Source organism: Melanotaenia boesemani, chromosome 17, assembly GCF_017639745.1.
Source record: "Melanotaenia boesemani isolate fMelBoe1 chromosome 17, fMelBoe1.pri, whole genome shotgun sequence".
Classification (NCBI taxonomy): Eukaryota; Metazoa; Chordata; class Actinopteri; order Atheriniformes; family Melanotaeniidae; genus Melanotaenia; species Melanotaenia boesemani.
In genome coordinates, this window is record NC_055698.1 from 21817252 (window position 1) to 21834550 (window position 17299).

The window sequence follows — 17299 nt, forward strand, 5'->3', positions numbered from 1 at the left end:
TATCATTCAGTTACATTTAGCATCTAAATTGTCCTAGCTTTTGTTTCTGTATCACTGGAATTAAAATGATCTTGAAAGAAAAGCTCTGTGCTACATAAAGTCCCAAATGGACTATGTTTGTGTTAAGTAAGGTTTTATCAAGCTAACGTTCTGATAGCATCAGCTAGCTGCACAGTGTAGAGTTACAAATCTTGAGTTAGTGGAAACTTCTGAGCATAAGTAGCTTGTGAAAATTTTAGAACACAGGCAGTTTAGCAGCTCAGAAAGGTGAGAATAATAGGCCTAGTATAAAGTGAGGACTAATGCTAAATTCAAAAACACCTTATGACTAAATGAAACTCTTGAAGGAATACAAAATTAGTCTAAAGAGAAGTTATGCCATTTTTAATGAAAAAATGCAGAGAATCTGGGACCTTTTGTTTCATTAAAAGTCATTGAACTGAAGGCAAAAAGAGGGCACTTGTGAGCTCCTACACCGAGAAGAGACTGGCAAATGGGGAAGCTGTCCAGAATGTATTTTAGAAATGGAAAAAATATTACTTTTATAAACAGAGACACAAGGGAACAACAATCTCCAATGAAAGGTCAAGACTTTCCACTCACTTACGATCCTGATACTTAGTAGATGTTAAGAGCTTGGACAGGTGTTCATATCTGTGTAACGCTGTTGTGATGTGTATAGATTTTTTATTTTTTATTTTTTTTTACCTTGGCACTGCTGTCGGAGTGGCGTCTGGCACAGGCTTGAAGCTGACTGATCCAAAACTGCTGCTCCTTGGCATCCGAAGCTACAAACAGAGAGAGAAAAAAATGCATGCAATAAAATCAATGCTGAACACAAAAGACAATCAGAATAATACTAGCCCTTAGGTGAGTTTACAACAAAGTCAGTTTCAGTGATAAAACATACATTTCTCAGTAGTTATCACCCAGTTTTTTATTGCTGTACAGCCACTTTCATGGCCACAAATGTATGTGCAAAGCAGAAAAACACAATTATGACATTATTTTAGGAAAAACTGAAATTCTGTGTAAGAGGATTTGATACTGTATCTAACACAATGTCACAATTTTGTAACATAAAGCTAGTTAAGGAAATTTATGCACAACTGGAACACAATTCACTATTACAGACATTCCAATTTCTCTATGTATTTTAATTTTACAAGTTTAAGCCAATAAAAACAAACACAAATTTAGTCAAGCAATTTATGCTCACTCAATTCAATGCACCTGCTCAATTACTTGTTAACACAAATAGCTAATTAGTTACGCAGCAGCAACTTAATGCATTTAGGTATGTAGACATGGTCAAGATAACTTGCTTAAGTTCAGACCAAGCATCAGGATGAAGGACAAAGAGGATTTATATGACTGACATTGGTGCCAGATGGGCTGGTCTGGTCTGAGCAAAACCATATCTAGGATTTACAGAGCATGGTCTGAAAAGAGAGACTATCCAGTGAGCAGCAGTTGTCTGGATGAAAGGGACTTGTGAATATCAGAGTTCAGAGGAGACAGGGAAGACTGGCTTGATATGATAAAAGGCAAAAGTAAAAAGTTTCTGAATAAATTTTGATGGGGTCCAATGCAGCTACTGCCTGCAGCTCAGCATACACAACACCCTTAAACCTTGAAGTAAATTGGCTGGAGGAGCAGAAGACCACATGTGGTGTCACACCTGTCATCTGAGGATTGAAAACTTAGGCTACAGGCCCATCAACATTGGAAATATAGGCAATTAGAAAAGAGTTACCTGATCTTATCAGTCTCAATTTCACCTGCAACATTCAGATGGTAGGGTTGAAATTAGGCATCCAGCCTGCCCTGTATCAATGGTTAAGACTGGTGGTGGTGGTGTAATGGTGTGGGGAAATTGTCTATGCACATTTTTGGCCCCTTGGTACCACCTGAGCCTAGCCTGAGTATTGTTGCTTACCAGGTCCATTCTTCCATGTCCACAGTGTATCCACCTTCTGATGGTTACTTCCAGTAGAATATTGCACCATCTCACCCAGCTCAAATCATCTCAAACTTGTTTTTGAAAATGACAATGAGTTTCCTGTACTGAGTTTCCTGTAATAAGCTGCCTCATTTAAAGATTCATTCCAGTGTAAAGAGATTTCATTTGCTGATTTTACTTCTTTTGAATATCTTGCTTTTATTTTAAGGGGCATTCCTAAAATCCTATTTCTAATCATCTACAGACGTCCAGTACATTGTGCAAATTTTATTGATTAATTTTCTGAATTATTGTCGGTTATCTCTACTGATTTTAACCATTTCATCTTAACTAGGGATTTTAACATTCACATAGATAACATGACGGAGGGGAATGTCAAGGAATTTTCTTCCATATTGGACATGTTTGGTCTGTGGCAACATGTAAAAGATCCGACCCACATTCAAGGTTACATTCTGGACCTGGCTATTTCAAAGGGTGTTGATATTTCTTCTGTTGTGGTCACTGACTTGGCCTTGTCTGACAATTTTTGTATTTTGTTTGATTTACTGATCACTCAGAATGTCCAACCGACCTGCTCCTCCGTTAGGAAGAGGTACATTAATGAAAGAACAAGTGCTAAGTTTGTGGAGGCCATAGCCATGTTACCAACAACCAGTGCAGAGTCAGTAGATGGACTCCTGGATCATTTCAATCTGAAAATCTTGAATGTAATGGATGCTGTTGCACCGATAAGAATCAAGAGCAACTTGAGCAAACAGAAAACACCATGGAGAAACACCACTGTGGTTACCAGCCTAAAAAGAGAATGCGGAAAAACTGAGCAGAAATGGTGGAAAAATAAACATCAAATTCACCATGAGCTGTACAAACAAAGCCTGTGTGTCTATAACAATGAGCTGTACAAGGCCAGAGAGCTGCATTTATCTGAAATGACTAACAGGAATGTCAACAATTCTCACACTATGTTTGCTATGATTGAAAAACTTACAAATCCTCCTATACAGATAAGCCCACAGCTCCTTTCCACTGAGAAATGCAACCAATTTGCCAACTTTTTTAGCCAAAAAATGTAAACAATTAGGCAAAGTATTAATTCCACACAGTTAAACAAGAAAACTCTGTGTCTGAAACCCGGAAATAATTCTGATGTTATGTTGCAATTTCAAATGGTTGATTTAAAAATCCTACAAGAAACAGTTTGGCATTTGAAATCAACAACATGCTCTCTGGACATGATACCATCCGACTTTTTAAAAACAGTTTTTACCTCAGTAGAAAGTGATCTTCTACTGATAGTTAACAGCTCACTGGCATCAGGCATTTTTCCCAAGTCACTAAAGATAGCTGCTATTAAGCCACTCCTAAAGAGAAGGACTCTAGACGCCTCTATAATGAACAACTATAGACCTGTCTCTAAGCTCTCTTCTTTTTCCAAGATTATTGAGAAAGTTGTATTTCACCAGCTTAATGACTTTTTAAATGAAAGTGGAAATCTTGATAAATTTCAGTCCATCTTCAGACCTCATCACAGCACTGAAACAGCTCTGGTCAAAGTGTTAAATGACATAATGGCTTCCATTCAGTCACAGAATAGATTTTAAAACCCTTCTGATTGTTTACAAATCCCAGAATGGTTTAGGCCCAGAATACATCTGTGATATGTTCAGAGAATATAAACCTAGCAGAGCTCTTAGATCCAAAGACTCTGGTCAACTAGTCCAGACCAGAGTCCAGACTAAACATGGAGAAGCAGCATTTAGCTGTTATGCTGCAAACAAGTGGAACAAACTGCCAGTGGAGATTAAACTTTCACCAAATTTAGACATTTTTAAATCCAGGTTATAAAAATGTCTTTTCTCATGCGCCTATGCATGAAATCTGCATGTTACCTTCTTTAACTTATCTTGCTTTTAATCATCTTAATGTAATTTATTATTTTATTGTGTTTATGTGTTGCTGCTCTTTACTATTTCTAAATATCTGTAATGCCTTTGTTTTATGTAAAGCACTTTGAATTGTCCTCTGCATGAAATGTGCTATACAAATAAACTGCCTTGCCTTACTCCAATAACCTATTTAAGTGGGTTGTGAGTATATATTAACATATTTTAATAAAGAAATATGCTGATGAGAGATTATACATCAATTACATGTAATGAAATTTTAAAAACAATATGAATATAATAAAATAACAGCTAATAAAGTACTGATTGATAAATTTAACTTGAATTCATTTGTCCATGAAGACCATCCTGTTCCCCATAGGGAACATGATGGCACATCAAGCTGTTTAATTTAAGAAGTTTGGATTTCCTAAACCATCAAATAGCATGCTATTTCATATGTCAATACAGCACAAAAGAGGCAGTATATATTTGCAATACATAGTTATAATAAAGGCAGGAGACAAAAAGAATACAGTTGGTCTCACTCTGTCCAAAGATAACCAAGTCTATCAACAATATTTATTGTTGTGGGTCTCAATCAAATCAGAGACACAATGGCCATGTTTTATAGTGATCAATGAAGCGTTTTTATATAATTAGGAAAAACATTTGTGTGTAAAGCATCAGTGAGTCCAACCTGCTGGAAGCCTGTGGTTTTATTCGCTGTCAGATAATTACTCAACTTGCAGACTGTCTCCCAGAATATTTCATCCTGTTACTTTCTAAATAGTGTCCTAAAGGCTGGTATCACATCTGGACTGCTACATTTTCTCATCTACACTGAGCTCATCTCCTAATATCAAAGAAGCACAAACAATTAATTTGGCCAATTTGCGAACAGCACAGAAAGCAGCTTGATACTGTCTGCAAGATTGTGGTTTTCCTCTTGGCAAAGAAATGTTCCATCCTCCCATCAAACAGTTAACTGAAGCTTAGACATGTGACTAATAGAGCAAGAAGTAGCCTTCTGGATAAAGAAGAGCGCTGACTTGTCAGCTTGTGTTGTTCCCCCCTGGAGGTCCAACTGGAGAATAATATCCTTCTGATCCCATTTCACAAATTATTCAAAAGTCTATGATAAGACTGATCAAGTAGAGTTCAGTCAAACTGTAGGACAAAGTAAGTTTTAAAGATTGCATGCTGCATATGTCTATGTGTGCTTAAACTATTTAAACATTTACATAATAACAATGTATTTACAACCAAGGAGAACTTAGAAAACTTAGAAAGTAGTCATTTTAGGGTTGTATCTTTGATTTTTGCAGATGATTTGGTTCTATCGACCACATTAAGCATCAACCTCCAGCAGATACTCAGGCAGTCTAGAGTCAAGATGATAATTAGCACTCCCAAGTCAGAGGCCATCGTCCTCAGTTTGAAGGATGAACTCCCTGATGTTGAGGAGTTTAAGTATCCTTTCATCTTGCTCACAAATGGGAGTTCAATGAACATGAGAAAGTGAGGAATGTTGACTGACCCCACTCTTTGGGAAGGGTAAGAAGTTCAGTTATTCAGAACACGCTCCCAAGAGAGTCACTGCTCCTTCACATCAAAATGAACCGGTTGAATTGGTTTGAGGATGTCTTGTGGACGTCTCCCATAAAATTAAAATAGGCCCAGTCAAAGAGATGGAAAGAAAAATGGATGAATGGATGGATGGATGGATGGATGGATGGATGGATGGATGGATGGATGGATGGTTCATCATTGACTTATTTTGAGAGACAATCTGCAAGATAATGGATCAGAATTTAAATACAACATAAAACTAACAAAAATAGAGATGCAATTTAACCCACTGAATTTGCAAAGACCGGCTAAAAAGTGGAGGTTCCAGTTGGAGTTTTTCTGTTTTCTCTTCAATAGAAGTTATGAGATTTCTTGAGGTCCAACAGATGTGTTGACCACATTTTTTTCAACAATAACACCTCCAAACCCATAATAACACATCTACCATCTGTACAGCAGTGGAAAAAAAACTATGTCTATGAGTCTGCAAGGGGCAAACAAAACAAGGGCATTGCTCTTTAAAAAACAAAATGAGAGGACAAAAACACCATTGGGTAGCTAACAAAATACAGCTATACTATTTTTGTTTCTTTCTTTTTTTTCTCTCTTTTAAAGCTTTATTTTGACCACAGTTGATTCTTCTCCTATATGTATAGTCTATAAAGTGTGCAGAAACAAGCTTCACCAAATGGTCTATTAGGAGCTCATTGCAGCACTGCTCACACAGCGTGGCAGGGCACCCTTGTGGAACAGAAAAAAAAACAGGACTGGGACACCCAAGCTTTTACAGACCTTTGGATGAATGAGCACATTAGACTCTAAAGATTTATTTACAGATCATGGCTTAAACACTGCTTTGGGTCTGCCAGAAACATTGGGCTTCGTCCCCATCTCTAACACTCCGTTTGAGTCTCTTGATGAGTTCAATGAGCCAGAACAAGGAAAGAAAGCAACCAGGGAGTCTAAACTTTCAAATGTTGTGATTACAGTCTTGGAAGTAAGATAGAATTTACAGGTTGGAAATCAAAATTGAATACAGAAACAATTCCACTGAGGCATAACTGAGGTCCAAGTTAAATATCTGAAGCATTCTGCATTAGTTGTCACAAAACAGTGTAATGAGTCAACACACTAAAATGAGCATGAGCATGAATAAAAAATCTAGACTGTAGTTTTAGAGCAGGGATTAAACAAGATGAAAAACCTCACAAGATATGGAAGTTTTAATCAAATTTTCTAAAAGCATCCAGAACAGCTCCTCTGGTGGTGTAATGATGGAAAACAGCCTCAAATGTTTTTACAACTTTCCATGATGATAAATTAAGCTGCTCTTTTTCAAAAGAAACCTAGTGTTGAGCTGAGTAATGTGAGGAAAGGCATCCTATATCCAACAAGGATGTGGTCTCAAATGTTTTATTATTAAAGCTATGGAGCCCCTAAATTATAAAACCTAAATAACAAAAAAAATTATATCTGTAACACAACCACAGCCCATCACCTTCTGTATTTATTTTTGTCTGACCAGCATCAAATATGTTCGTAAAAAAGTAGAAATGTATCTTTAAATTCATTTTAAAATACAGGATTGATATACTATGTTCCTTCTGGCGTTACAGGTGCCCAAAAATGTCCCTAAAAGATAAACAGGTATATCCTCACTCATAGCTCCTTCTCTCACCTCTCCCCCCTCAGTTGTATTTTGGCATTTGAGAAGTCCTTCAGTGTATGTTTTCAAGTCAAAACCAGGATGGCAGAGAAGTGACTATGCTGGCTGACTGATACAAGACAAATAAGATGAACTTCAAGGGCAAACCTAGACTGTTATCTTAAAGAGTGCAAAAAGTTTATATTTAACCAGCCTAAATATTGTGGTTTTTCAGTTTGACCTGGCCTAAAAACAGGTCAAACTGTTGAATGTATACAAATTAGTATTGGTTTCACAAAGTGCAAAGTGTCTTCAAAAGAGCCTAAATCTGTAGGATAATTTAGTCCAGAATTGATGAGTCGAGATGTTCTGTTTTTTATTTTATTTATTTTTTTTTATTGGACCTGGTCTAAAATTATATGAAGCGGTAAAGCAAACAACTTAAGGACAGCTGCAAGATTTCTTGGATAAGAGTGGTAAACACCAGAAACAGGAAATGACAAACTGCTACAAATATTGTTTTGTTTTTAACATGAATTGTCTTTTTTTCTATTAAAGTGACATGATGCACTTTTGAGAAATGTTTATGCATTTTGTCTTTTAAACTAGAATTTCAGTTGAATTTTAACTGTTATGCCAATGTGTCATGCTACGGTTGTCTGATAAAATCAAAGGGAGGGAAGTGACTCTTCACATTGAGCAATAGATTCACAAAATGACCTAACTGAGGCCCTATCCACACAATAACGAGTTTAGATCATTTTGCCTACTTGTATATTGTTTGGATGTTTTGTCCACATAGAAGTGGAGTTAAGGGAGTCTGAAACAGCTGCTCTGCTAAAACAGTTTGCAAAGTAAATCGCTCTGCAAATGCCAGTTATTTTCCATTTCATGTTTCCATTCTAGACGCATCTTATTTTTCACCGTCCAATGACGCCATTGCCCTAGAACCCTTTCACAACACTGGCTGGCAACAAAACACAAGTGCTGTATTGCACTCTGTGTTTCAATGAAGTTAAGAAATTTTATAAGCTTTGCGACATGAAGTAGGAATAATACAACAGAAAAAGGACAAAAAAAATTTAAGTAAAGCTGGACTTGGACTTGTTTCAGCTGTGTAATGTTGCCTGGCAACTGGTTAAAACTTTGGTATGCTATTTATGTAAGCTTGTGTTGACAGCTGCTGGCCTGTAAGCTGCAGAGCTACTTACAATGTGAACTTTAAAGAAAAAAATCATACACATACACAGTCACTTAATAACAATGTAAGAAATGGCATCTTCATAATAACAAAACGTTAGAACCACATAATTTCTTTAGTCGAAGTATTTTGACATGCTGGTGGAAATCATTTTAGTCCAACATGAATTCAATTTGCACTTGTCAGTTGACATCTGTGCCTTGAGAACGTCTACAAGGCCCCCTTTAAGAGAAGAGGCAACTCTGAGAAAATGAGACCTTCACAAACCACCTAAGATGTGCTCTCCCACTGGGAGTGGTTGCTCGCTTCTGCAAGAGAGCACAGCATTCACACTGAAACACCTGTTCTGAGCCGTCTCTCTGCAAAAATATCCAGTAACTAGCTTCCCTCTTTGTTCTCGTCATTATCCACAGGCATCACTCATTCTGAAAGGACCACTTTCCAGCAGAGCAAGCATCCATCTATCTAAACCAGATACTTTTCTCTGTGATGTGCACAAGCTCAGCTGTGATTAGACATAATTTTTTTGCTTGTATTGAAGAGAGCTGCTTCTATGCAAATATACACCTGTTTATATGGTGATACAAGAAATATATATGGAACTACTTTGGGAAAAGCAAGCTGAGCTGCTCTCCTTCAGGTATGCAAAGCAAGGGAAGGCAAGGTAAGTTTATTATCGTATAAGATAGCTGTCAAAAAGACGTATGCATGATTCTAAGATTTGTAGTCGTATTTTTGTGTTAATAAAAGTTTTGTGCACAAATCAAGGCTGTCATATATGTGCGTCTGGTCAATTTTGTGGATTAGGAGTTGTTTTATGTGAGTATGAATCTTAAAGCTGTGAGTGCAAAATCTTGTGAATACAACTCCAATTTCTACGAAGACAAAGTCTCCTATTCTGTGTGGACACGAATTCACGTTTTTGGGTACGAGTAGAAAAGTATTCAGATGACGTCACAAGGGAGGAGTAATCAATCTGCCGATTGTACAAAACACAACAAGCTCCAATTTCAAAGATGGCTGAAGAAATTGCAGCGGGAGGAGCTACCGGCTCAAGTGAAGCATCACAGGTAAGATGTTCAAGCGGTCTTTATTTATATATTAAAGAAAAACATACTATTTTCAATAATATTCTTTGATTTAAAGACGTACTGCTATAGTTTGCCATGTCGGGTAGTGCTAGCATTAGAAGCTGGCTTGTGCTATTAGCATTGATGTAGCGTGGAAACTATAAAATGTTTATTCTTAGACAATGTCGATTGAAATGCGACTTTTATGGATTTATTAATTACGCTATTTAGTCGATCAGTCTGTCCTCGCCAATCCTCTTTTCCATTTACCCCACTCCCTTCGTCCACCTTTTTTTTTTTATTCCACTCCTGCGTTGTTCAGAAGCTGAGGATAAATCAATCCATGTACCGGTGAATAACCGTATTTATTATATATGTCATGATATGCATATTTATGTAATCTTCTCTGCCATAAACACGATATTGCGGGGGTTGCGGGGGCGTTTGAGTGACGTGACCTGGGACGCCGATGGAGTGAAGAGACTTAATTCCTCCCAGTAGAAAGTTGCAATGGATTGTCATTTTTGTAAACAGTATAACACGACTTGCGGAGCACCGTTGCTAGGGACGCCAATGCCCCTAGCAACGGTGCTCCGCTGGTTGATCAGATGACAAAGATGATGCTCAGGGAGGAAATATGCCAGATATTTGCCCTATGAGGTTTTACGCGGTACTTAACCAACTTCAGAGTAATAGTGATGGTTAAAGAAATCCATTGCAACTTTCTACTGGGAGGAATTAAGTCTCTTCACTCCATCGGCGTCCCAGGTCACGTCACTCAAACGCCCCCGCAACCCCCGCAATATCGTGTTTATGGCAGAGAAGATTACATAAATATGCATATCATGACATATATAATAAATACGGTTATTCACCGGTACATGGATTGATTTATCCTCAGCTTCTGAACAACGCAGGAGTGGAATAAAAAAAAAAGGTGGACGAAGGGAGTGGGGTAAATGGAAAAGAGGATTGGCGAGGACAGACTGATCGACTAAATAGCGTAATTAATAAATCCATAAAAGTCGCATTTCAATCGACATTGTCTAAGAATAAACATTTTACAGTTTCCACGCTACATCAATGCTAATAGCACAAGCCAGCTTCTAATGCTAGCACTACCCGACATGGCAAACTATAGCAGTACGTCTTTAAATCAAAGAATATTATTGAAAATAGTATGTTTTTCTTTAATATATAAATAAAGACCGCTTGAACATCTTACCTGTGATGCTTCACTTGAGCCGGTAGCTCCTCCCGCTGCAATTTCTTCAGCCATCTTTGAAATTGGAGCTTGTTGTGTTTTGTACAATCGGCAGATTGATTACTCCTCCCTTGTGACGTCATCTGAATACTTTTCTACTCGTACCCAAAAACGTGAATTCGTGTCCACACAGAATAGGAGACTTTGTCTTCGTAGAAATTGGAGTTGTATTCACAAGATTTTGCACTCACAGCTTTAAGATTCATACTCACATAAAACAACTCCTAATCCACAAAATTGACCAGACGCACATATATGACAGCCTTGATTTGTGCACAAAACTTTTATTAACACAAAAATACGACTACAAATCTTAGAATCATGCATACGTCTTTTTGACAGCTATCTTATACGATAGTTTATTTGTATAGCACATTTCATGTACAAGACATGAAGACAATTCAAAATGCTTTATATAAAACAATAAAGTATCATAGATGGTGCAGAGAAATGTCAAAAAGTAGTAAGACAAAAATAGCAAAAATCACAATAAAATAATAAATGACATCAAAATGATTAAAAGCAAGATAATTAAAAAAGTCACCGTGCAGATTTCATGCATAGGTGCATAAGAAAACTATTGTTTTTAACCAGGATCTTAAAAATGTCTACATTTGGTAAAGTTTAATCTCCACTGGCAGTTTGTTTCACTTATTTGCAGCATAACAGCTAAATGCTGCTTCTCCATGTTTAGTCTGGACTCTGGTATGGACAAGTTGACCTGAGTCTTGGGACCAGTTTCCAAACTGGTGTGATTAGGCCTGTTGCGATAACTAATTTTGCTATGCGATAACTTTTCTTAATAATGATTGCAATAAGCGACAATATTGCGCAAAGTGATAATGTTGTCATTTTCAACTAATATAATGACAATGCCATAATAATGCAAGAACACCATTTCAAAAATCAATAAACTTTCCTTTCTAAAGAACATTTAGAAAGGACAAGTACATCAGAGTCTCTAGTTTGAGAAACAGAAGCCTCACAGGTCCTCAACTGGCAGCTTCATTAAATGGTACCCGCAAAACACCAGTATCAACGTCAACAGTGAAGAGGCGACTCTAGGATGCTGGCCTTCTAGGCAGAGTAGCAAAGAAAAAGCCATATCTGAGACTAGCCAACAAAAGGCAACGATTAAGATGGGCAAAGGAACACAAACACTGGACAGAGGAAGACTGGAGAAAGGTCTTATGGACAGATGAATCTAAGTTTGAAGTGTTTGGATCACAAAGAACATTTGTGAGATGCAGGACAAATGAAAAGATGATGGAGCAGTGCTTGACGCCATCTGTCAAGCATGGTGGAGGAAATGTGATGGTCTGGGGATGCTTTGGTGCTGGTGAAGTGGGATATTTGTACAGGGTAAAAGGGATATTGAAAAAGGATGGCTATCACTCCATTTTGCAACACCATGTCATACCCTGTGGACAGTGCTTGCTTGGAGTCAATTTTGTCCTACAACAAGACAATGACCCAAAGCAGAGCTCTAAACTATGCAAGAACTATTTAGGAAAGAAGCAGTCAGCGGGTATTCTTTCTATAATGGAGTGGCCAGCAGAGTCACCAGATCTCAACCCTATTGAGCTGCTGTGGGAACAGCTTGACTGCACGGTGCATAAGAAGTGTCCATCAAGCCAATCTGACTTGTGGGAAGTCTTTCAGGAACCAAGGGGTGAAATTTCCTCAGATTAGCGCAACAAATTGACAGCTAAAATGCCAAAGGTCTGCAAGGCTGTAATTGATGCAAATGGAGGATTCTTTGGTGAAAGCAAAGTTTGGAGAACAAAATTATTATTTCAAGTACAAATCATTATTTCTAACCTTGTCAATGTTTTGACTATATTTTCTACTGATTTTGCCACCCATTTGTTTAATAAAATCTGAGTTTTCATGGAAAAAACATGACTTTTTTGGGTGACCCCAAACTTTTGAGCAGTAGTGTATATAAAAAAAATATTAAACATGGAACTCAGACAAGGAAAGCCGGTGAAACTGCCAGTTAGTACCATTATATATATATATATAAAAAAACTAGAAAAAAATATACTGCGCATCGTTGCTGTTTGTGAAGCTGAAATATCTCCCCTTATCACTGCATCAGACTGATCTATGAGCAGTGAATGAACCGCTGCTGTTGCAACGCTGCGCTTTTCTAAGCATGCCAGGACACCGTCCCAAAAGTAATGCAGCCCACTGGAAATCTTCCCAAACCTCTCAATTAGCAGACATTGTTCTTAATGTATATTTCAGCGTGAGAAATCAGAGGTTTAGCGCGGGAGTGTGAGAAGCCACTCAAAAGCGTGAGTCTCATGGCCAATGTGTGAGAGTTGGCAGCCCTGAAAAACAAATGTGGCATACTGGCTCGTACGGGTTAAATGCTTCACCACGGTCTCATGCTGCAACATGCTGCTGTCAAATAGGAAGAAACGAGAGCGTTCGGTCAAGATACTCCATAGTGAAACCTGTTGTCATACACAGTTTGTGGTAAAGTAAGATAGAAAGAGAAAAAAAAAAAAAAAAAACAAAACGAAAATTATCGTGGCCAGCAAACTTATCATGCAATTAATGCAATTAATTGACTTACTGCTTATCGTGACAGGCCTAGGTGTGATGTGTTCAGATCTCTTAGTTCTGGTTAAAACTCTAGCAGCAGCGTTTTGGATGAGCTTTTTAGGAAGTTCTGTTTAAAGACTATTACAGTAATATAGCCTACTGGATACATGGATGAGTTTATCTTGGTCTTTCTTGGAGACCTTAACAAAACAACTCTGGCCTTTTAAATAGGATCTGAACCAGTTATGGACCACTCCAGAAAGTCCAACCCAGTTTTCCAGCCTGTGCAACAGGATTCTGGGGTCAACAGTATGGAACGCAGCACTGAGATCCAACAGAACAAGGACTGATACTTGACCAGAATCAGTATTCAACCTAATGTCATTTAACACTTTGACCAGAGCTGTTTCAGTGCTGTGACGAGGTCGGAAGCCGGACTGAAATTTATCAAGATTCACACTTTTACTTAAAAAGTCATTAACCTGGTGAAATACAACTTTCTCAATAATCTTGGACATAAAAGAGAGGTTAGAGACAGGTCTGTAGTTGTTCATTATAGAGGTGTCTAGAATCCTTTAGTGACTTGGGAAAAATGCCTAATGCCAGTGAGTTGTTAACTGTAAGTAGATCACTTTCTACTGAGTTTAAAACTGTTTTTAAAAAGTCGACTGGTATCATTTCCAGAGTGCAAATTGTTGACTTCAGATGCCAAATTCATTTTAAATCAACCATATTAAATTGTGACATAACATCAGTGTTATTTCTAGGTTTTAGACACAGAGTAGCTTTCTTGTTTGACTGTGTGACATTAATATTTTGTCTAATTGTTCTAATTATTTCGTGAACAAAGTTGGCAAATTCGTTGCAATTCTCTGTGGAAGGGAACTCTGTGCTGTTTAGGAGGATTTGTAAGTTTTTCAATCATAGAAAACTGCGAGAATTGTTGACATTCTTGTTAATCATTTCAGAAAAATGCAGCACTGTGGCCTTGCATAGCTCATTGTTATAAATATGCAGGCTTTGTTTGTGATGCAGGAAAAAAACTGCAACACTGAAGAAATTCAAACTGGTTTTGTGTAGACTTGAAGACGATGCTGTGACAGTTCCATTCAGTTAATGGATGCAGGTTTGTGCAGGAAACTAAAAGGACAAACAATGAAATAGGGAACTGGTACATTTAAAAACAGACACACATCCTGGTCTGTGTCTTATTTAAATGTCAATATCCATCCCTAAGGGGAAGATGAACAATATTCAAACGCTGCTGAGAGAGTAAGACTGAGAGAAACGTACTTGCCAGTCAATTAAGGCTCCACCACCATCATCTAATTAAAACCATTTTAATTACAGCGTTATGAAAGATGTTATTGGTTATGATAATGGTGAGGCTGAGGATTAATGCTTGGACTAGCAGTTATATTTGATTAAAGTGCTGGAAGATTTTATGATCGGGGCTTCTTAAAAATATATTTTCAACTAAATGAACAAGCTGTCGGGGACTAGAATGGAGGGAGGAGCAGCCTGGCAATTACGATAATCAGATAATCAAATTACACAATAAAACTCGTGATTATTCTTACTTTTTATACTGCAGTATTACAAGTAAATCATATGCTGAAAAAGAAATTGGTGTGATTTCAGATTTAACTTAAGACGTACATGACATTTAATTGCCTTCTCTTATTGCTTCACAACTCATTCTCAATTTTATTTTTATATACAAGATAACACAGGGGAGCTGAATGCATATTCATGCAGAATAATCAGGCTTTATTCAAACCAAACTTATACACACTCCCTGAGAAAGTCAGATAAAAGGCTGAAAAATACATGTGGAAGTGAGCTTTGCCATTTAATGAAGACAAAGGCAGAAAAATAAAGTCTTCAATTACTTGTAAATGCAATGATTGGCACCCAAAACAAATTACAAATTGGCATAAAATTAACAGCAAAAAGTCTGTACCTCCCTTGCATAGTATAATAAAAGTGTCAAATCTAATTCTGTGAAAGTATTAAGCTGATCATCTTCCATGAAGGCCCTGCTAAACTAAATTTGTGTCTAATATAACAATAATTGGCCCAGCTATTAAAAATTTTAAAAAATAAAAAGAATTAGTAGTTAAAAAACCAAAACACGCACATCCACAGCAAACTGAGGTGGAGGTGATCTTAACTGTCATCACAGGAAATCTGTTAATATGCAGAAAAAAGTACAACAGAGCCATCTATTTTGGACAAAAGTAACTATCTTAAGGGGATGCACTCGCTCTGTAAAATGTCAATGGCTGATACAGGCTAGAGGGCTGCAAGTCGGATATTATTCCAATGAGGGTTGGAGTCCGCCAATCTATATTCCTATCCTCAGCTATGGTCATGAACTTTTGGTATTGACCAAAAGATGAAATAGTGATGCAAGAAGCCAGAATCAGTTTCCTCCACAAAGTGTCTGGGCTGTCCCTTAGAAGGTGCGTTTCCATTAACCCTAGAATTGTGCAAAACCTAAATATCACAATAAAAAAAACTGGTAATGGAAACACCTAAACTTCGAAAAACCTCGCAAAAATCGCTAAAACAATTTTATCATTAGGTGGTTTATCAAACACGGGAGTATGAGTAGACGCAGGAGCAGACGAAAATCTTTTTACAAATCTTCAAAGTGGAGTCTCTTGAGACGAGATTTTATGAGAAGAACACCACCATTCAATGGAAACACCTGCAAATCACAACTGTACTTTGTCAGAATTTTAGAAATATCACTTTTATTTTGCAAACAACTGTAATGGAAACACAGCTAAAGATAGGGTGAGAAGTTCAGTCACCCAGAAAGGGCTCAGAGTAGAGCTGCTGCCTTCTCCACATCTAAAAGGAGCCAGATGAGGTAGCATGGCCATCTGATTAGGATGCCTCATGAACACCTCCCTGGTGAGGTGTTCCAGGCATGTCCCACAGGAAGTAGGCCCTTGGGAAGACCCAGGACACCCTGGACAGACTATGTCTCTAAGGTGGGCTGGGAATGCCTTGGGATTGTCTCAGAAGAGTTTGAAAAAGGGGCTGGGGAAAGGGAAGTCTGTGCTTCTCTCTTTTCTTTTTTCTTTTTTTTTAAAGGTCCCATATTATACACTTTATTCCCAATCTGAGACCATTCATTAATATCTAAATGAAATATTTCCGCCATGGTATGGACAAATCGACCCTCAGTTTGAGTGCAGCGGCTTCTCTTCACCTCCCTCTTTTTAGCAGCTTCAGAAATGTGCCGTTTATGGTGGGCGGAACCCTGGTGGAGCAGCTCAGCTGTTGGCTCCGCCCATCGCATCGCCCGTCATGAGGTGATTGACAGGTTAGGCCTTAGCGGTTACTAGACGCTGATTACAGCGTAGTGAAGGATAAACAAACGCCGGAACACTGGAACCCATTCCTGAAGAAGTTCGAGCAAGAAGACTAACAGGACGTTAGTGAAAGGTTAGTGTGACTTTTACTCGTCCAGCCAGTAAAATTTCAGCCATTCCATTAGTCCCTGTCTTGAATTTTTTCCCCCTCTTTTGTAACTATGTTCATGGATGATGCCCGTTCATGCCGCTCTCGTGAACAGCAGCGTTATGGCAACTGGTAGAGACGCTGTCGTTCTCCCTTACCAGTTTGAGCCAGAGTCGGACCCAGAAGGAGAGATATCTGAGGAGGGTCAAACTCTGCGGCTGCAGCAGGGAGTTTCTGCATGGTTAGTTGTAAATATTGCCGGTAGGCGGGTCCATCGCTCTGTGGGGAGTGGTTATTGTCCCTTATGACGTCATAACGTACACGCTTTCAAACAAGCTCATTTCAGCGCTTACTTCCCTAGAGGTGGAGCAGGGGGGAGAGAGAGCGCCTGAAAGAGCTTCACACTTACGGGTCTCCTACACATGCGGGGGGACCAGTATGACTGTTCCAAAACCATTAAAAAGTGAATTTTGCATAATATGGGACCTTTAAAACTTGTCCTGTCCAGCATTGAAGCAAGCAGAATGATGGTCTTGCTGCTTTGCTTGGCCAAGAGGAGCTTTGTGGATATAAGTTCCCTCTTGATAATTTAAGCATTATTCTTTATTGTTTAATTTGTTTATTGCTTATTTTACATATTTATGCTGGACCTGACAAGAGGGTTGGGGGAG

The 17299-nt window shown here is 38.2% G+C and overlaps 1 protein-coding gene across 1 annotated transcript in view; it reads right to left on the reverse strand.

The window, feature by feature from the left end:
* The window catches only part of LOC121656908 (oxysterol-binding protein-related protein 10), a 104507-nt gene that overhangs the window by 68663 nt on the left and 18545 nt on the right, over positions 1 to 17299 (reverse strand). The window contains exon 3 of the mRNA XM_042012138.1: positions 709 to 788. Coding sequence (XP_041868072.1) covers positions 709 to 788 — 80 coding nt within the window. The remainder of the gene's footprint in view (positions 1 to 708; positions 789 to 17299) is intronic.